The sequence below is a fragment of the Drosophila rhopaloa genome, unplaced genomic scaffold, assembly GCF_018152115.1.
Source record: "Drosophila rhopaloa isolate 14029-0021.01 unplaced genomic scaffold, ASM1815211v1 contig_155, whole genome shotgun sequence".
Taxonomy (NCBI): Eukaryota; Metazoa; Arthropoda; class Insecta; order Diptera; family Drosophilidae; genus Drosophila; species Drosophila rhopaloa.
Window position 1 is genome coordinate 860849 of NW_025335034.1, and position 16021 is coordinate 876869.

The 16021-nt window shown below is 43.5% G+C and overlaps 2 protein-coding genes across 2 annotated transcripts; one reads left to right on the plus strand and one right to left on the minus strand.

The window, feature by feature from the left end:
• Positions 1–3376, plus strand: LOC108043482 (transmembrane protease serine 3). The gene is made up of 4 exons (XM_017122210.2): positions 1–800; positions 1457–1643; positions 1704–2387; positions 2934–3376. The coding sequence occupies exons 1-4, from the start codon at positions 632–634 to the stop codon at positions 3187–3189; spliced, it is 1296 nt and encodes a 431-aa protein (XP_016977699.2). The 5' UTR covers positions 1–631; the 3' UTR covers positions 3190–3376.
• On the minus strand, positions 3198–11763 carry LOC108043481 (lysosome membrane protein 2). The gene is made up of 7 exons (XM_017122208.2): positions 11264–11763; positions 6641–6732; positions 5393–5905; positions 4471–4631; positions 4128–4408; positions 3946–4064; positions 3198–3886 (listed from the first exon to the last, which is right to left on the minus strand). The coding sequence occupies exons 1-7, from the start codon at positions 11298–11300 to the stop codon at positions 3431–3433; spliced, it is 1659 nt and encodes a 552-aa protein (XP_016977697.1). The 5' UTR covers positions 11301–11763; the 3' UTR covers positions 3198–3430.
• Positions 11764–16021: the final 4258 nt, after the last annotated feature.

The window sequence follows — 16021 nt, forward strand, 5'->3', positions numbered from 1 at the left end:
GCTCGTCCCCAGCGATTCGCACTCGCACCTGGCGCCAAATAAAAAGCCAAATCAAAAGCCGTCAAAACACCAAACTCCGCTGGTCGCGCATGCGCACGCGCTCAAAGAAATCGAAACGAAAACGAAAAGCAGCCGAGAAGTGACCGTTATTATCGTAGAGCCCCTTAGGCCCGACCAGCATCTAAAGTCGTTATATAATCGAGAGTGGAAACTGCAGAAACGGGCTTCTTTCTGGCCAAAAACTGAAACGCCAGCTTCTGCGCACAAATCGCCATGTCGACGCCGCCCAGCCAGCGGACTAATTAATGCGCGGTCGTGGAAAGAAAAGCAAAGCGAAGCTGGGAGACCTCGTTAATTATAATACTTAAAGCCGGGAAAAAGCGCGATCCGCCTCCGTTCCCAGTTCCCGGTACCCCGTACCCGAAACAGTCCCCCGGAAAAAAACCCTCGACCGCCCATTCGACTGACAGCGTGAAAGTGAAAAGCATCTGGTCATCGCCAGCAGGACAAAGCCACAGATACAGATACTATATCTATCTGAAGAGACATCTCCGTAAACGGCCTCTGTGGGTCAGTCATGCGCGCGATGAGCAGCTGAGCTGCGCCAGCTGCCCGAGGAGCGGCCGCCAAGATGATGAAGCCATCACAGACACAGTCACGGTCACAGTCACGGTCACACTCGCAGTCACACTCGCGGTCACACTCGCAAGGCCACTGGCAGCCTCCAGTGGCTAACTCAGCGACCTTGAGCTGGCTGTGCCTCCTGCTACTGCTGCCCTCTTCCAGGCAGTTTGAGACGGGTAGGTCCAAAACTATGGAAAGAAACGAGTGTTACACAATAAAACAGTAACAAATCCACCAGAAATTAATAGCAAAGAAAGTCAAACATCAAATAACTCAGTTAACTTTGAAACACACTGGATACTATTTTAATATATTTATATATACCAATCTCAACCATCATAACTTAAATAAAATAATTTTACCATAAATTTAAACCAGATTGAAAAATTTGGATTACAACTATTATAACTTATTTCATTTGGCTTTTAATATCTATATCCACATATGATTATTTTCTGTTAAATTTAATGAAACCAGATTACCAGATTTTAGTAGAACAGTGTTTAAAATTACATTTACAGAAAATTATTTACTGTAATAATAACTAATAACTTATGCTTTGTGTCGTATAATTATTTGTTTGAATTAGGAAAATTAACACGTTAACGAAGCGAAAATCATTGGCAAGATTGATCGATCGCATTTGGTATTTCAACACCTCAAAATTTAATTACTACTACGGGAGGTGACGAAACTATTAATCAGCTAATATGTAAATTAGTTGATACGGGACATAATGAAATTAATATTATAACAATGTTAAGAAAAAGCAATCCCATTGTAAACTAAAAAGTGCTACCTACCAAGTTTATAATCGTAATTTTTATTTCAGACTGTGGCTGTCGGCCAGCGCGTAGAGGACCGCGGATAATTGCAGGAGCTGCCACAAACGAGGGCCAGTTCCCCTGGCAAGCCTCCCTGGAGCTACTGCACCCATCGCTCGGATTCCTGGGCCATTGGTGCGGGGCGGTGCTGATCCACCAGTATTGGATACTCTCCGCCGCCCACTGTGTTCACAAGTAGGTCCATCAGCTGAGACTGCAAAGCCGGGATTATGATAAGTTAAATTCCCATTCCAGCGATCTCTTTAACCTGCCCATCCCTCCGCTGTGGACTGTGGTACTGGGCGAACACGACCGCGGCGTGGAATCGGGCAACGAGCAGCGCATTCCCGTCGAGAAGATCGTGATGCACCACCGCTACCACAACTTCCGGCACGACGTGGTGCTGATGAAGCTCTCAAAGCCGGCGGATCTCGCCAGGGCCTCCAACATCCGGAGGATCTGCCTGCCCTTCCTGCTGGCCGAGTCGCAGGATGCGGCACTTTCGGAGGCAGCGTCCCCAACTGTCGCACCAGCTGACGTGGACGTGCTCCTCCAGCAGTTGGAGCTGGAGGATGTGCCCGAGAAGATAGACAACTTCCTGCGCAGTGTCCAGAGCCGCCGGCGCTACAGGAATGTCACGGCTCCCAGCATGAAGGAGCTGATGAACATGAAGATTCTCAGCAGGATGCGTCAGGCGCTGGCGCAACGCTCCCCGCGCAGCGTGAAACGCTCGCGAAGACGCAACGACAAGTTGATGAAGCTGGGTCCTCGGAGGGATTCGGAGGACTCCGCAGAGCAGAAGCACCTTAAAGTCAATGAGGAGCCAAAGGAGATGGCCTTTGTGGACTGCGTGGCCACGGGCTGGGGCAAGGCCAACATCAGTGGGGATCTGTCCAATCAACTGCTGAAAACTCAGGTGCCACTGCACCAGAACGGCAGGTGAGTGACCTATGGAATACTACACCAAAATATGTTTAAGCTTTCATTTTATAAACTTGTTTTAAAATGTACATAAATAGTTAGTATACGCTTTGCCTTTACTTTTTTACATTAATCAATAAATAATTTTGTAATAGATTTCGGTGTATAGATGCTTAATTTGGCCATTAACTTTTTACGCCTCCACAATTTTTAAAATTAAAAAATTATTGATTTATGAACCTGAATTATAACAAATATTGTCTAAAGAAATGTATGTCCTTTGGGTAAAAATCACTTAATTGTTTGGAAAAAGTAAAGTAGTTAAACTTGGCCATGATGATAAATAATATTGACAGCAAGCTATAGTTCTAATGTTATTAATGTTCAATGATAATGAAAATCTCTTTTTTTTAATTTGAGATCCATTTACTGAACTTCCGTGTTCCAACTCGAATTTCCCACACCGAAACTTAATGTAAAATCTAAAGTAAAATAGTTGGACTTGGCCATGTTGCTGTATAATATTGACAATTGCTGTCTAAACTGAATCTTACCTCTCGGCAGGTGCAAGGATGCCTACGGCAGCTTCGTGAACATCCACGGAGGACACCTGTGCGCCGGCAAGCTGAACGGCGAGGGCGGCACCTGCGTGGGCGACTCCGGCGGACCGCTGCAGTGCCGCCTGAGCCGCGACGGACCCTGGATCCTGGTGGGGGTCACCTCCTTCGGCTCGGGGTGTGCCCTGGAGGGCTTCCCGGACGTCTACACCCGCACCTCGTACTACATGAAGTGGATCGAGGACACGATCGCCGCCCACTGAATCAAGGATTACATTGCTATCGACCTGTATTTATCGAGTGCAAGCTCAGCTGTACATTGCTTACTGTTACCACTCTACTTTAAGTGTAGCCCAAACTTATCGTTATCGTTAACTAGTACGTAGGCACGGACGTTCCCTAAGTTGTTTCCGATGAGCACAATAATTTACACCGAATCTTAAGCCTAAATATCACAGTGTTCCTCTTCTTGAGTTGAGGTAGGCATTCCGGTCCGCCGCTGGGTTACGCCTTGGCCAACTTGGGCAAAAAGCCACCTCCGCCGAGGAGCAGGTGGTGCTGCTCCTCCGGTTCCAGCTGAACCGACGGCTTCCGCAGCCCGCTGGCCAAGCTGAGGCCAGCCCCGATCATCTGCACCGCCGTGCCCCGCTCCGCCTGGTCCACCTTCTGGAACTGCTTGGCGGCGGGCCAAAGGCAGAGCATCAGGGCGCTGCACAGCTGGTAAACGCCGGCCAGCAGCATTCCCGCGGCGGCGCTCCACTGCAGCAGCGGGAAGCCCCACTTGATGCCGTGGATGAGCACCCGCAGGCTCAGGCACAGGACATCGATGTTCAGGTCCACCCACAGAAGCGGCAATATCATGTTCTCGAAGGGCTCCATCATCCGGTTGAAGTTGACCTTTCCGACCACCTGGTTGGCCTGCAGCCGCAGGTGGGTGCCCTGCATCGGAGATCCCAGTTGCTGGAACCCAAAAAGCATTGTTAGTAAAGCGGATTTGGGTTGGTCTCAAGTGAACTCACCGGTTGCACCACGAAGGTGGAGGTGAAGCGCGACTCGTTGGGTTGGAGGCCCTCAAAAGGCTCCAGAAGACTGGGATCGGCGTGCATGAAGTGCGGATACGTAATGGCTAGAGGAATGTCTGCAAAGAAAGCCGAGTAAGTAAGTAGGTCTATGGTACGGGTTCTAGGTCAGGAGTACTCACTGTAGTAGCAGGGTGAGACGCTGCCAACACCCTTCTTGAGGCAGCGGTTGTTCTTGCAGTAGCACGAGGAGTTGGCGTCGCCCAGCTCGCTGTCGAAGGAGTCCGGCTCCATCACGAACTCGAAGGCATCCAGACCATTGTAGCTGGTGGTGCGGTTGAACTTCACGGGCAGGCGCCGGCAGAAGGTGCGCCTGTACAGGTAGAACTCGTCGTTCTCATCCATGTCCTGTGGGAAGAGGGTGGCATCATGGCTGCCCCAGATCCTATTGCACATGGTGCCACTAACAGAAGAATGCCATTGTTAGTCTTCCACTTGAGGGAGGGGCTAAAAGAAGGCTCTTACTTGGTCTCCTCGTCGTACTGCCAACGCTTGAATCCGCGCTCTCCATTGATGCTGTTCACGGTGTAACCACGAGGAGCATCGGGCAGCCTCACTCCGTATTTGTCCTTGCCTTCCCGCAGGTTCATGTTGAACACATTGCTCTCATTTCCCTCCCGAAAAAGCTGCAATAGGATTAATTATAATATTTAATTATTAACAAGAGAGAACGCTATAGTCGGGTGCCCCGACTATCAGATACCCGTTACTCAGGTAAAGGGAGTGCGAGGGAGATGGAGATAGAAACTTTGATCACGCATAACTTTTTAACGAATGGTCCGATTTGAAAAATTTTTTCTACATTTCGATAGGTATTTATAAACACAATAAAACTGCATTTTTACTTTTCCGAAATATTAAAATTTTTAAAATCGTATATAAGCGATTGTGGGCGTTAAAGGGGGCGTGGCACCTTTTTGAAACAAACTTGCGCTGCGTAGGAACTCCTAGAATCTGCATGCAAAATGCCAAACTTCTAGCTTTTATAGTTTCCGAGATCTCAGCGTTCATACGGACAGACAGACAGACGGACAGACAGACGGACAAACAGACGGACAGACAGACGGACAGACGGACATGGCTAGATCGACTCGGCTAGTGATCCTGAACAAGAATATATATACTTTATAGGGTCGGAAACGCTTCCTTCTACGAGTAACGGGTATAAAAAGCTGAAGTGAGACATATATATTTAACAAAGGGGATCTTAAAACGTGAGCGACTTATAAATATAATTGCTATATTTATTAGACCCATTGCCAACATTAATTGATAGCCGTTTTAATTGTTGAGTTTAAGACTTTGAGCCGCAAAAAAGACCTTTATAATCATGGGTTTTAAAATAATGCTACATAACTTAAGAAAAGAAATCCGTAAAGAACCCTACCTTCTCCATGATGCCAAAGCTGGTGAAGTCAATCCAGTTGGGCACGAATCGAGAGGCCAGTTCCACCAGGTCATCTTCGTAGCCCCACATGTAGTCGTGGACACTCATCTCCAGCATTGGCTGTGAGTTGAGTCGCCTGGTAAGGGCACTCAGTCCCAGGGCGGCGAACATCGATAGACTGGAGGCCAGAGTGGTCACACCCATGAGTGGGATATTGGGAGCCCGGATGCGGTCGACCTTGGGATCGCCCACAGATCGCTCCGGTGCAAAGACATATTCGCGTCTCGGCGTATAGGTTATGGTGTTGTTTGACTCGTTGTAGGTGATGTTGTGGTTGCTCAGAATCTCCTTGTAAACATAAGGGCCCACCTCCTGGACCTGCAACTTGGATGCCCTGCCAGCTGTGAAATCGTCCACATTAGTGTAGTTGAACATGTACACGTTGATGTACACGTCGATCGGCGGCAGAAGCCACAGTCGATGGAGCAAGGCACCGGGCTTCAAGCTCAGTTGCTGTAGAGAAAACATATTACAAAGATTAGTTTTTATATCTGTGACATTTCAACAAATTCACAGAACCATAGTCTAACTTAATTTCCGTTGAATGCCAAACATTGGCTCTCAGAAAAACCTTTGTTTAAATTGTTTAGTTCGAATTGGGTTAATAAATTTGTTTAAAATGTCCATGAACACCATTTTCTATTGTTAAACTGAGCTATGTATTTATCATGATCATTTCAAGTAGTTTACATTTCAAAAGAATTAATATATTGGGAAAATTTAGAATATCATCGGAATGAGGAACTAAATTATAATAATAGAAGATATTACAAATAATAACCCCAACACATTTTCATAACAATTTAAACTTGGTTAGTTACAGGTATCTATTGACTTAAATTGGCTTATATAAGTCTTTGATGCTTTGGACTTATACTAGTCACAAGTTTTTAAATCGGTGAACGGGAATTAAGTTATTAAAATCCAAGATGTTTATTAAATCTTGACTCGAAACAGCTATCTATAAACGTCACTTGGTTTAAATGAATCTAAGATGCTTTTGCCTTGCATTTGTTATAAGTTTCCAGATTGGTTGACAAATACACATTTTATCTTATCGTCACATCGCTTATAATTTAGTGATTAAAGTTGCTAATTGACATGACGATGCCATGCCATATATTACTCATATTTCCTGACCACAGTCCCAGCAATATTTTACTGTGTTAAGAAGATATATATTCTTACCGCATCCAGGATGCTCTGCAAAGGGTCCGCGATGAGCACCAGCGAGCCGAAGAACAGCAGGGTCATCCCGAGGGCAGCGCAGCGCAGCAGCTCTGCAATAAAATAGATCAGCGGGTGAGTTATGGTCATGCGAGCGCCGTCAGCTGAAGTTGAACTGGTTTTCCGCGGTTCCAGTTTGGCGATAGCGTGCGCCCCCCATCATGCCCATCATGCCATTGACCTTGGCGGCGGATCGGATCGCATCGGATCGGGTCGGCCGAGATCTGCGACCTACCTCAATGGCAGGAGCAGGAACGGCAGCTCCAGGCCAAAATATAAACAAAACGATGACGAGTGGCAGACGGCAGACGGCAGACGATGACGATGCCCAAAAACGGTGGAGGTTCAATGAACGTTCTTCGATTTTTTAATCACAAAAGCGGGGGAAGGTGATGCGTGCAATCCAAAAAATAAAATTCCCATAATTCTAGTTTACTGCCCTTGCTCTCAGACATTTTTTCCGGCAATTTAAATATATTGTCTAAAATTTAAAAGCCATATTATTCGTTTTTAGGCGGCATTAAAATATTCGTACAGCTGCCAACTGGTTTTAGCATATCGCCACCTTTTTAGCATAAAGGTAAACAAAACGTATTTGTTTAATTTATGATTACACCTTAAATAGTTTATTTCCCCACTGGCACTGTTTGTTTTCTTTTTAAATGAAGAGCATTTACTGGGCTGAAAAGTGAATTGCGACTGATGTTGTGTGTTTGCTTACACCAATTGGATAAGACTGCCGCTCCTAGAAAAGTCGTAAAAATCCAGTTCCACTGACCTTGTTTGGAATATTAATTAAAAGCACGGAAGATGGGCAAGGCAATCGAAGCATATCAATCTAGGCTGCACTTCGCCTCACATTTACTTGAAGTGAAATCACTCACTTTACGACCGAAACTCGTTTGTTCTCACCTTCCGCGAAGATTATTGTCTTTGCCCAAGCTGTGTTCCACTTCCGCACTCGAAGTCTGGCCGGAAATTGGCCAGAAGTCTGCTAATCCAGAGCGTGGGCGCACCCAGTTCACCCCATCCTGTGACCGATTTACAGCGATCATGGCCGTTCCATGAAGATCACTTTCGGTGGGCCGCTCGTAAATCAAACGCACAATCTTGGCCCATTTATCGGTAGAAATCGGTTTGCGAGTGCTCGCAATAAAAACAAAAGCAGAAAAACCCCAATTGTTTGCCCAAATAATAGATGTTTCCATGGAACTAGAAACCGAAAGCGGCGACCGATACACCTGCCAAGATCAATGAACTGACTAGAGCCTAGCACGCCCCTAACTCGCTCCAAAATGGCACGATCCCACAGCAACTGCGGCTGAGATCGAAAAGCAAACAGCATAAACTCATTAACAATTTCGCTTCGGTGTCAACTTTGGTGTCATAAATAGGTTCAAGACTTCACAATCAAAACAAACGGCGATGATACATGACAAATTATGCATGGCGCCGATGAAACCAGAAATCCAAACATATTATATTGATAGGAGTTATGAGTATGCACAGCGAAAAATGATCCATACAATTGATTTATCTAAGAAATTTAATAGCTTTCATTAGAATTTGGTTGGATTTTTTTAATTTCCTAAAATAATTACACTGATAAATATTATTAAAATCTTTCAGGTTTTAAATTTTCTGAAGCGCTTAGAGACTACAGTCCAAAATAAAGTTTTGAGACCAAAGTCCAAAAGATATTATATTCATAATTATGTGGGCAATAAAAAATGCATAAAATACTAATTACTTTTGTGTATATTCACAGCAAAAGCTTTTAGCTACGCAAACATATGAAGATTATCTTTAGGATACAACCTTTCTTTACTTTTGTTTTATGAGTTCTTGGAAAGGATTTACTTGTAAGGAATTTTTGTTAAACAAATGCATGTACATATGATGAAGAAGTGTTGATCACTTTTTTAAACTTTTTAACAAAGTGAAAATATGAAAGGTTTGCCAAGACTTAACCTTTCTTTACTTTTGTTTTACGAGTTCTTGGAAAGCATCTAATTTTGAGTAATTTTTTAAACCAATTTATGTACATATTTGTTATTAAAAATAAATAAATAAATATTCCTTAAATGGGCGTTAAAGTCGAAAAAATTCGACTTAGAGGTTAAATTTAACATTTGTAATTTTTGATCATATTTTTTAAACATCTTTAAAAATTCGAAAGGTTTGCCAAGACAATAAACATTTTTTTCTCCGTGTAGACTTAGATGCTCATGTATATCCTTGCCTTGAGTGTGACAGCCGAAATTCCCGAACTATGGGGCCCACCCATAAATTAGGCCGCACACAAAGCGGCCCAAATTATTCTGCTGCAATGGAATGACCAATGCCAAAATCGACACGCAAAGTGGCAAAACCACACGAAAATCTCCACGGGCTGGCAAAAAGTGGAGCTGTTGTGCATTGCGCAACAGTTGCACCGGCCAAGCAAAGTCCGAAGCAAAATCGGCGATGACGATAGGAAGATTGGCGGGCCAAAACACACAAGACACGGCATCGCATCATGAATGAAAGACGCTTGTCTCGATCGCAGCAGCTGATTCAGTGAGCTGTGAACTTGTTTGCGACAGCAAAACAGCAAAACAGCAGCCAGTCGGCAGTCGGCAGGCAGCTCAATATCGGGCGGGATCGGTATATCAGTTACTAGGCATTACCGACGGCTGCCTCTGCAGCGGTCTGAAGTTCAAGTTCGGTGCAGTTCGCCGGCTAGAGTCGTGTTAAACACAAAAAAAACCTGAAAATTAAACCGACTCCAAGTGCTGGAAATAATATGATTTTGACCAGTCAAAGCGTCACCAGTGCTGACCCACTGAAGTCAAGAATGAATAAGTTTTTTTTCTGATGGAACACCTTCGCGGGCTGGCAGGTGTGTGTGCGACTTCCGTCAAACGACAATAAATTAGGCAAATAGCCGTAGCTACAGCTCCATAGCTCTATAGTGCAACGCCGAGATTCGCGCTCGGGTATCCGCAAGATACAGATACTCTGTTAGCAAGTGCCGATGCGATTCGATCGCCTAATAGTCGTCTCTGTTATGACGATATTTGTTTGCCGCCTGCCTGTTTGGCTCTGTTTGGCTAGTGATTAATCCCAGATCCGTTGCTATTTGCTTTTAATCATCGCCAAAACCGAAAAACCCAAAACCCTTAAATAGTCGCAGTCAAAGTCTCGCGGCAATTAGACGCCCGCCAATAAGGAAAAGTAAATATGTATGTAGCGCGCCAAGTTTACAACTTCCCCGATTCGCAGCCTGATGCTGATACTGATGCTGATGCTGATCCGATTTGTTCGCCTTTGAAACGGATACTTTACACTTGCGATGATATTGTTATTGCTAATGCCCGGACAATAGCTGTTATTTGCATTGTTTAGCGGGCATTGAGCTGTAGATCGTATTGATTTATGGCGCACTGCGGCAAATTAGTTGGATCGTTCTCGGCACTCTCAGTTCTCTGCAAGTCACGCCTGCGTTTCGGGGGATGGGATATGGGATATGGAATATAGGGTATGGGATACTAGATCTGGGATCTGTCATCATCTTGTCGGGCTTTAGCTGAGCATATCATATCATATCATGGGGCCGACCCGGGCTGGGCAATCATCGCGCTCACCTTCAGTTTTCCCAGCGCATTTATGCTGATTGAAATCATCGAACTTCATGGTAAGGTAATACGTGACATTTTCAGTCACAACCGATTTCATTTCAAATCTTAATTTATGCAAACTTAATTGCACTACCGTCCAGATCCGTTAATACACACACACGTACGCTTCCGAAGACTTAGTGTCGGAATGAGTTGATAGCGAATGACTTCGCCAAAACGATCCGGAGATCTACATGTGTACACATGTTTGTTCAGATACAAGCCGCTTACAATTAATCTGAAGTGACCCTACACAGCTGGCCTACAAAGTATAGAACCCTACGCCCTTGGCAGCTCATTTGTTGTTATGCAAATAGCCCGATGTCTTGCCCCTTTTATTTGGCTTTGAGCATATGTTAACAGCTTTGGCCGAGAGCCGAAATAAAAGAGATAACCCTAGAAAGCACTAATTAATACAATTTCAAATACATTTTTGTTCGTCTCAAGTTTGTGCTGCTATTATTAGCTTATAGCTGTCGTGCTGCCAAAATAAGTGGACTTTAGAACCGGGCTCCGACAACTGGTCCGCTATCCAGGTATTTGCAATAAATAAAATAGCAGATATTTATACCTGCTGCCAGCTGTCGGTATTTCGGTAATTAGCATTCTAATTTTCGCCGGGAATGTGATATTTCGAAATTTGGAAACCGTTTTATATCGGCTTGATTAGCATGCACGAGCGTTTAAAAATCCATTGCACCATTCCTACTACATTTCAGCGATCTTAGCAGTTTAGGCGATTTTAGCAGTTTGTGCAAGAGATCTTTGTTGACATTTTACGATCGCGTGGGGGCAGCTCCCTTGGCTGGAAACCGCGGCTCGAATTAACTTTTATGGGCCTTTGGCTTTGACCAATGCGGACAATGGTCCGCATGGCTTAATTAAGCGCTGGCCGCTTTGGCTTTTTTGGGCCGAGTATACTCACTTGCATTGCGCTGGTTTTTGTTGGTAAATAGTTTCATTTCAGCACCTAAAAATATTTAGCTCCGGCGCGATCTGATTTTTCCCCTCCTTTTTAACGGGCTGCACTTGATTGAACAGCTTGGCTGGCAGTCTGGTTGGTTAGTTATTTATTGATTTATAACGAAAATCAATTAATTCTTGTGTTATTATTTATGACCGCTAATTAAACTATTAACAGGTCGGCCGCGTTACGGATTGTGATTGTGATTGAAATTCCGATTACGATCGGGGAATTTGCATGGTTTAATTTGTTTTGACTTGGCGTGGGTCTGAATAGGTCGACTGAGTGGTTGGTTCCTGGCGATTGTCCACCCGAGAGTCCCGCTCCGACGAGATCCGATCAGGGTTTTAGCTGATACTGTTGCCTGATTCTGGTGGCTGGGCTAGAATCTCGCTGCTTTGTCTCGAATCGAACTGAACTGTCACGCACTTCCTATTCTCACAAATTTTGACAACTTAATGCGCCGATCTCGACTGCAGCGGGGACCTTTATATGGACTCTTGGGCCGATTCCCCGATCTCTCGGACGACCGAGTGCCGAGTTCCGAGTTCCGAGTCTCAGGCGGAGATCGGATCGGCTAGCAGCTAGCTAGCGGCTAGCAGCTAGCACTAGCATCTCAACCTTTCTACAACCGGTCCACATTCAAGCCTCTGCTCGGGCTTCACTCGGCTAAAACCGCGCACGTTCGCACTGGCGCTGGCACTCACACTCGCACTCGCAGTCGTTGGCCAAAACAAAAACCCCGAGCAGCATTAAGTCACTTTCTGGTCCGGGGCTATGGACCCCCCGGCCGAGCACCCAGCCCAATCCAACCCAACAAACCCCTGGGTCTGGGTTAGCATAGAACGCAGGGTGAAGTGGGATGGGTTAGCCATTGTCTCGCGGATCGCTTAGCCGCAATTGCCTTCCCATAGATTTAATGGCTCAAATGACTCTATTTAATCCACCGACTTCTATCTTCGCCACAGCAGACACGCACACGTGCCGCTGCCCTTTCTGCGGCCCGGCCATAAATATGCATGAAGTTTTGCCGCAATTAAAAGCCACTTCTTGACTAAATTACATCCAGTTCTGATTCTTAGCAGCCAATAACGATTAGCTATTAACTGGCTGTTCTGATAATTGCCCCTCGGCTATTTAGCTCGATATTTATGACAGATCTGTGGCGTGCCCATGCGATTGATCTGATCACGCTGACTAAGAATAGTGGGCTATAGTATAAAGCCTTTAGTCAGTGACCTATTTCGCTCTATCGTAGTCCCTGACTCGGGCTGTCCAGTAAATATCATCTTCACTTGTTGTTCTGCCCGCCAGACATTTGTCTGAGAAATGACATTTTGTGTGCTTTTTATTGCCCGCATTGTTCGTGGACTATTGCCACAACGCCAACCCAACCGCACGGGTGATCTGATCCCGAATAGACAATGAGCCCCCTCCTAACTACCATATGGCATGTGAGCCGCAATTTGCCATCGGGCGGCTGTTGTTACCGGGCTAATTGTTGTTTGTGTTTATGGGACGTAATTATGGCATCCCAAAGTCCCACTTTTTGATAGTCGCTTTTATGCTTTCTCCGAAAGTTTGCAAGGGTTCTAAGGTTGTGAACATAGTAAAAGCTTTCCACTGAGAAGTTGGTTAGACCAACAAATCCTTGAGAGAAGGATTCACCGACATTCAATAAAAGCACATATAAAAGCTATTGGCATATTTTCTATTTTGGGATTTACTCCATTAGCATCTCTCATAAGTTTAAAATGGAATGGCCCATTAATATGTAATAAAAAGAAACCAGTTTTTAAGCCAACCTGTTAAATACATTTATCCTCAAATTAGGTGCGAAGTAAATTTTTTTAATCCATTAATGTTCAATAGAATTACCGTCTTAGGCACTATAAACTTTTAACATATACATTTTCATAAGAAACAGTTAATAAATTAAAAGAACATAAAAAAGACCTATTTTGTTTTATAAATAAAAGTTTAACTTGAATTTAAAACATACATCTTCCACGGAAATTTAAATAATGTTTAGCATGAACAATTCTTAAAATCATTTCATTATCAACCTGTAAGCTTAGAATCAAAACAAAAGTCTTTTGCTTAATTAACTATAATACATTAATTTGTATATGTTAAAGTATATATAAAAGACGTTTAGGGAAGTTTTCTATTTTATTTTATTTATGAAAGTTATAGAAAAATTTAAAACATTTAACTACCATCGAAATTTAAATTATTATGCTTTGTATATCATAAATGTAAATAGGTTTTATGAATAAAATGAAATAATTTCATTATCAACTTGTATTCTTAGAACCAAAAGCAAAGTCTCTGGCGTTTGTATATATTAAGGTACAAAAGACGTTTTGGGAAGTTAACTGAAATGTTTGATTAGGGTAATCAATTTTTTGTAGTTTCTAGCTTTGAAATCCCCTAGCCTGATCAAAACAAATTAGAAATGGTAAAAACCAGGTCTATTTTATTTTCCAAGAATAATCTCTGACGTACTGCAACTGACCCCTCACACACGTCTCTTCCCAAGTGGCGAATTCACGTGGAATACCACGGATCTGACTAACCCTTTGGATGTAGATCAATATTTGCCAGATTTAGAAAACCAAACAAAAACACAGACAAATAGATGCAAACTTTGTTATTAAGCTGCGAAATTTTTAGGTACAATTATCAGTTGGCTGCCAATGAGTCTGTTGTTTGGCGACCGTCTAAATGGCAATCGCCCAATTGGCGTCCATCCTCAAGGCGAGGAAAGCCCCAAAAGTCCGAGGAGCGAATTCGGAGCCCCAACAGATCTGGTCGGCGAGCAAGGGGTATATTTGCTGAAACTATTTCGCATACATTAAACGCTCAATAATCCCAAGTAGTTTTTAACAAGCTGAAAGGGGCAGCGGGTCACCGAATCGAAATTATTAACATCTACGCAAACAGCGCGTCAGGGTTCTCAAAGCTGTTCTCCAAAAATTGGGGGCTGGCATGCAAAAATATAAATATTATGCCCATCGCAAGACTGACACGATATGGGCCTGGGAAAGAGGGTAACCCCCGTCATGAGTTCCGGAAAACGCAGGTCGTAGCTTATAAATGTTAACTGTATAAAACAAGGCACTTTGTCGTAATTGCAGCGCCGCATCAACCCAAAGTATTGTCTGAGGCATTCGTCTAGCACGATGACGTTGGCGATTTAGCACATGAAAGGTGACAAAAGCCCTGCAAAGTCGCAGCCAGCAGAACAATGAAGTGCATATACGAGGTGCTGGGAAAAACCGAAATGTAGCCCGACTTGACCAGCTCCAGCAGCTTTCATGGCGGAACACTCCACCGCAGATGTCCTTGAACCAGTTCAGGGAGTTCCCCGTTTAACTATTTAACTGAAACGTAGTAAACTATAAAGGCTAAAAATAATATCATTTAAAGTTGCTGGTTTAGCAAAAGGTATAATTTTTAAAACTCTTCCCAAAAAAATAACTCATTCGACCCGTTGGCTAAGTACTTTTTCGTTAAAACAGTTATTTGTTTATATAAGGAAATAATTTTGTAAATTTACAAACCTCTTTTCATTTCCTTAAAACCGCAAACTATTTTTAACCATCTCGAAAGCGTTTTAAAAATAGCTCAATAGTAGGCTGAGTCACAAAAACTGAAATCATAGCCGAATTTGTTATTTACAGAACGAAATAAAAATTAATTGGTTGTTGCTGTGGATGGCGACCTTTTAGATTTTGATCAAATATGAGGTTTATTGCTGGCGCGAGGTCATGAAAACAAGTACAAATGACGTGTATGTTAAGAGCATTTTCAAAACCAACGCATTTTAAGAACCAAATGAAAATAATATACAATTATCCTTTGATAAGATATTCTTGAAATTGGTTTATTTACTCTGATTTCCCTTTTGTTGCATAAATCATTCTAATTGTCTTGGGAGGGTAATTCTCATGTTTGATTATGTAAGTTGATCATATTTGTGAAATACACAATAATATATAAGGCGCATGAAAGTTCAGGGGACTTCGGCCAGACATTGTCCGATTCGCGGATGCTGTAATGAATGTCGATCGCAAGGTAAACATATGGGAGTGCTGCTGCCAGTAGCCACAGCATGTAATCGTCTATCTTAGCTCCAATTATTAGCAAAGGCAAGTGCTCTATATCGACGGCTGTTAATGGAACTGGAACTGGAGCTAAACTCTAAGCCGAACAATGAGGAACCAACAATGTTGGATGGCAATTAGATTTAAATATGAAACGCTACCGCCCGTCGCAAATGAATATCTAACGAGTTAATTGGAGCGATAATCGCAACAACACTGGGCCAGAGAACGGAGACGATGACAAAAAAAAAGGAAAAACTGGAAAATAAGTAATGGCTCTAGCGTTAATTAGACAGAACGCTTATAACAAATATTAATTTAATAACCGTTCACAAGAACCCGCTCTCTGATGTCATGTTGTTATGGTAGCCCACAAGGGAAAGCATATTACGTATACGCACTGCAGCCTCTGAGAAGCGGATTACAGCACTGCAGCCGCAATCGCTATTGAAATTAGTTAACCGCCTGACCCCAAATTAAACAGCAATGGGAAGTCGGGCAGCGCACTTAATACCTCAACGGGTCGCGTATCGCAATCAGCGTCGCCGTCTAAGCCAACAGTTATTAAACAATAATCAAAATACTATAATTAATGACCCAGAGCCGCAGC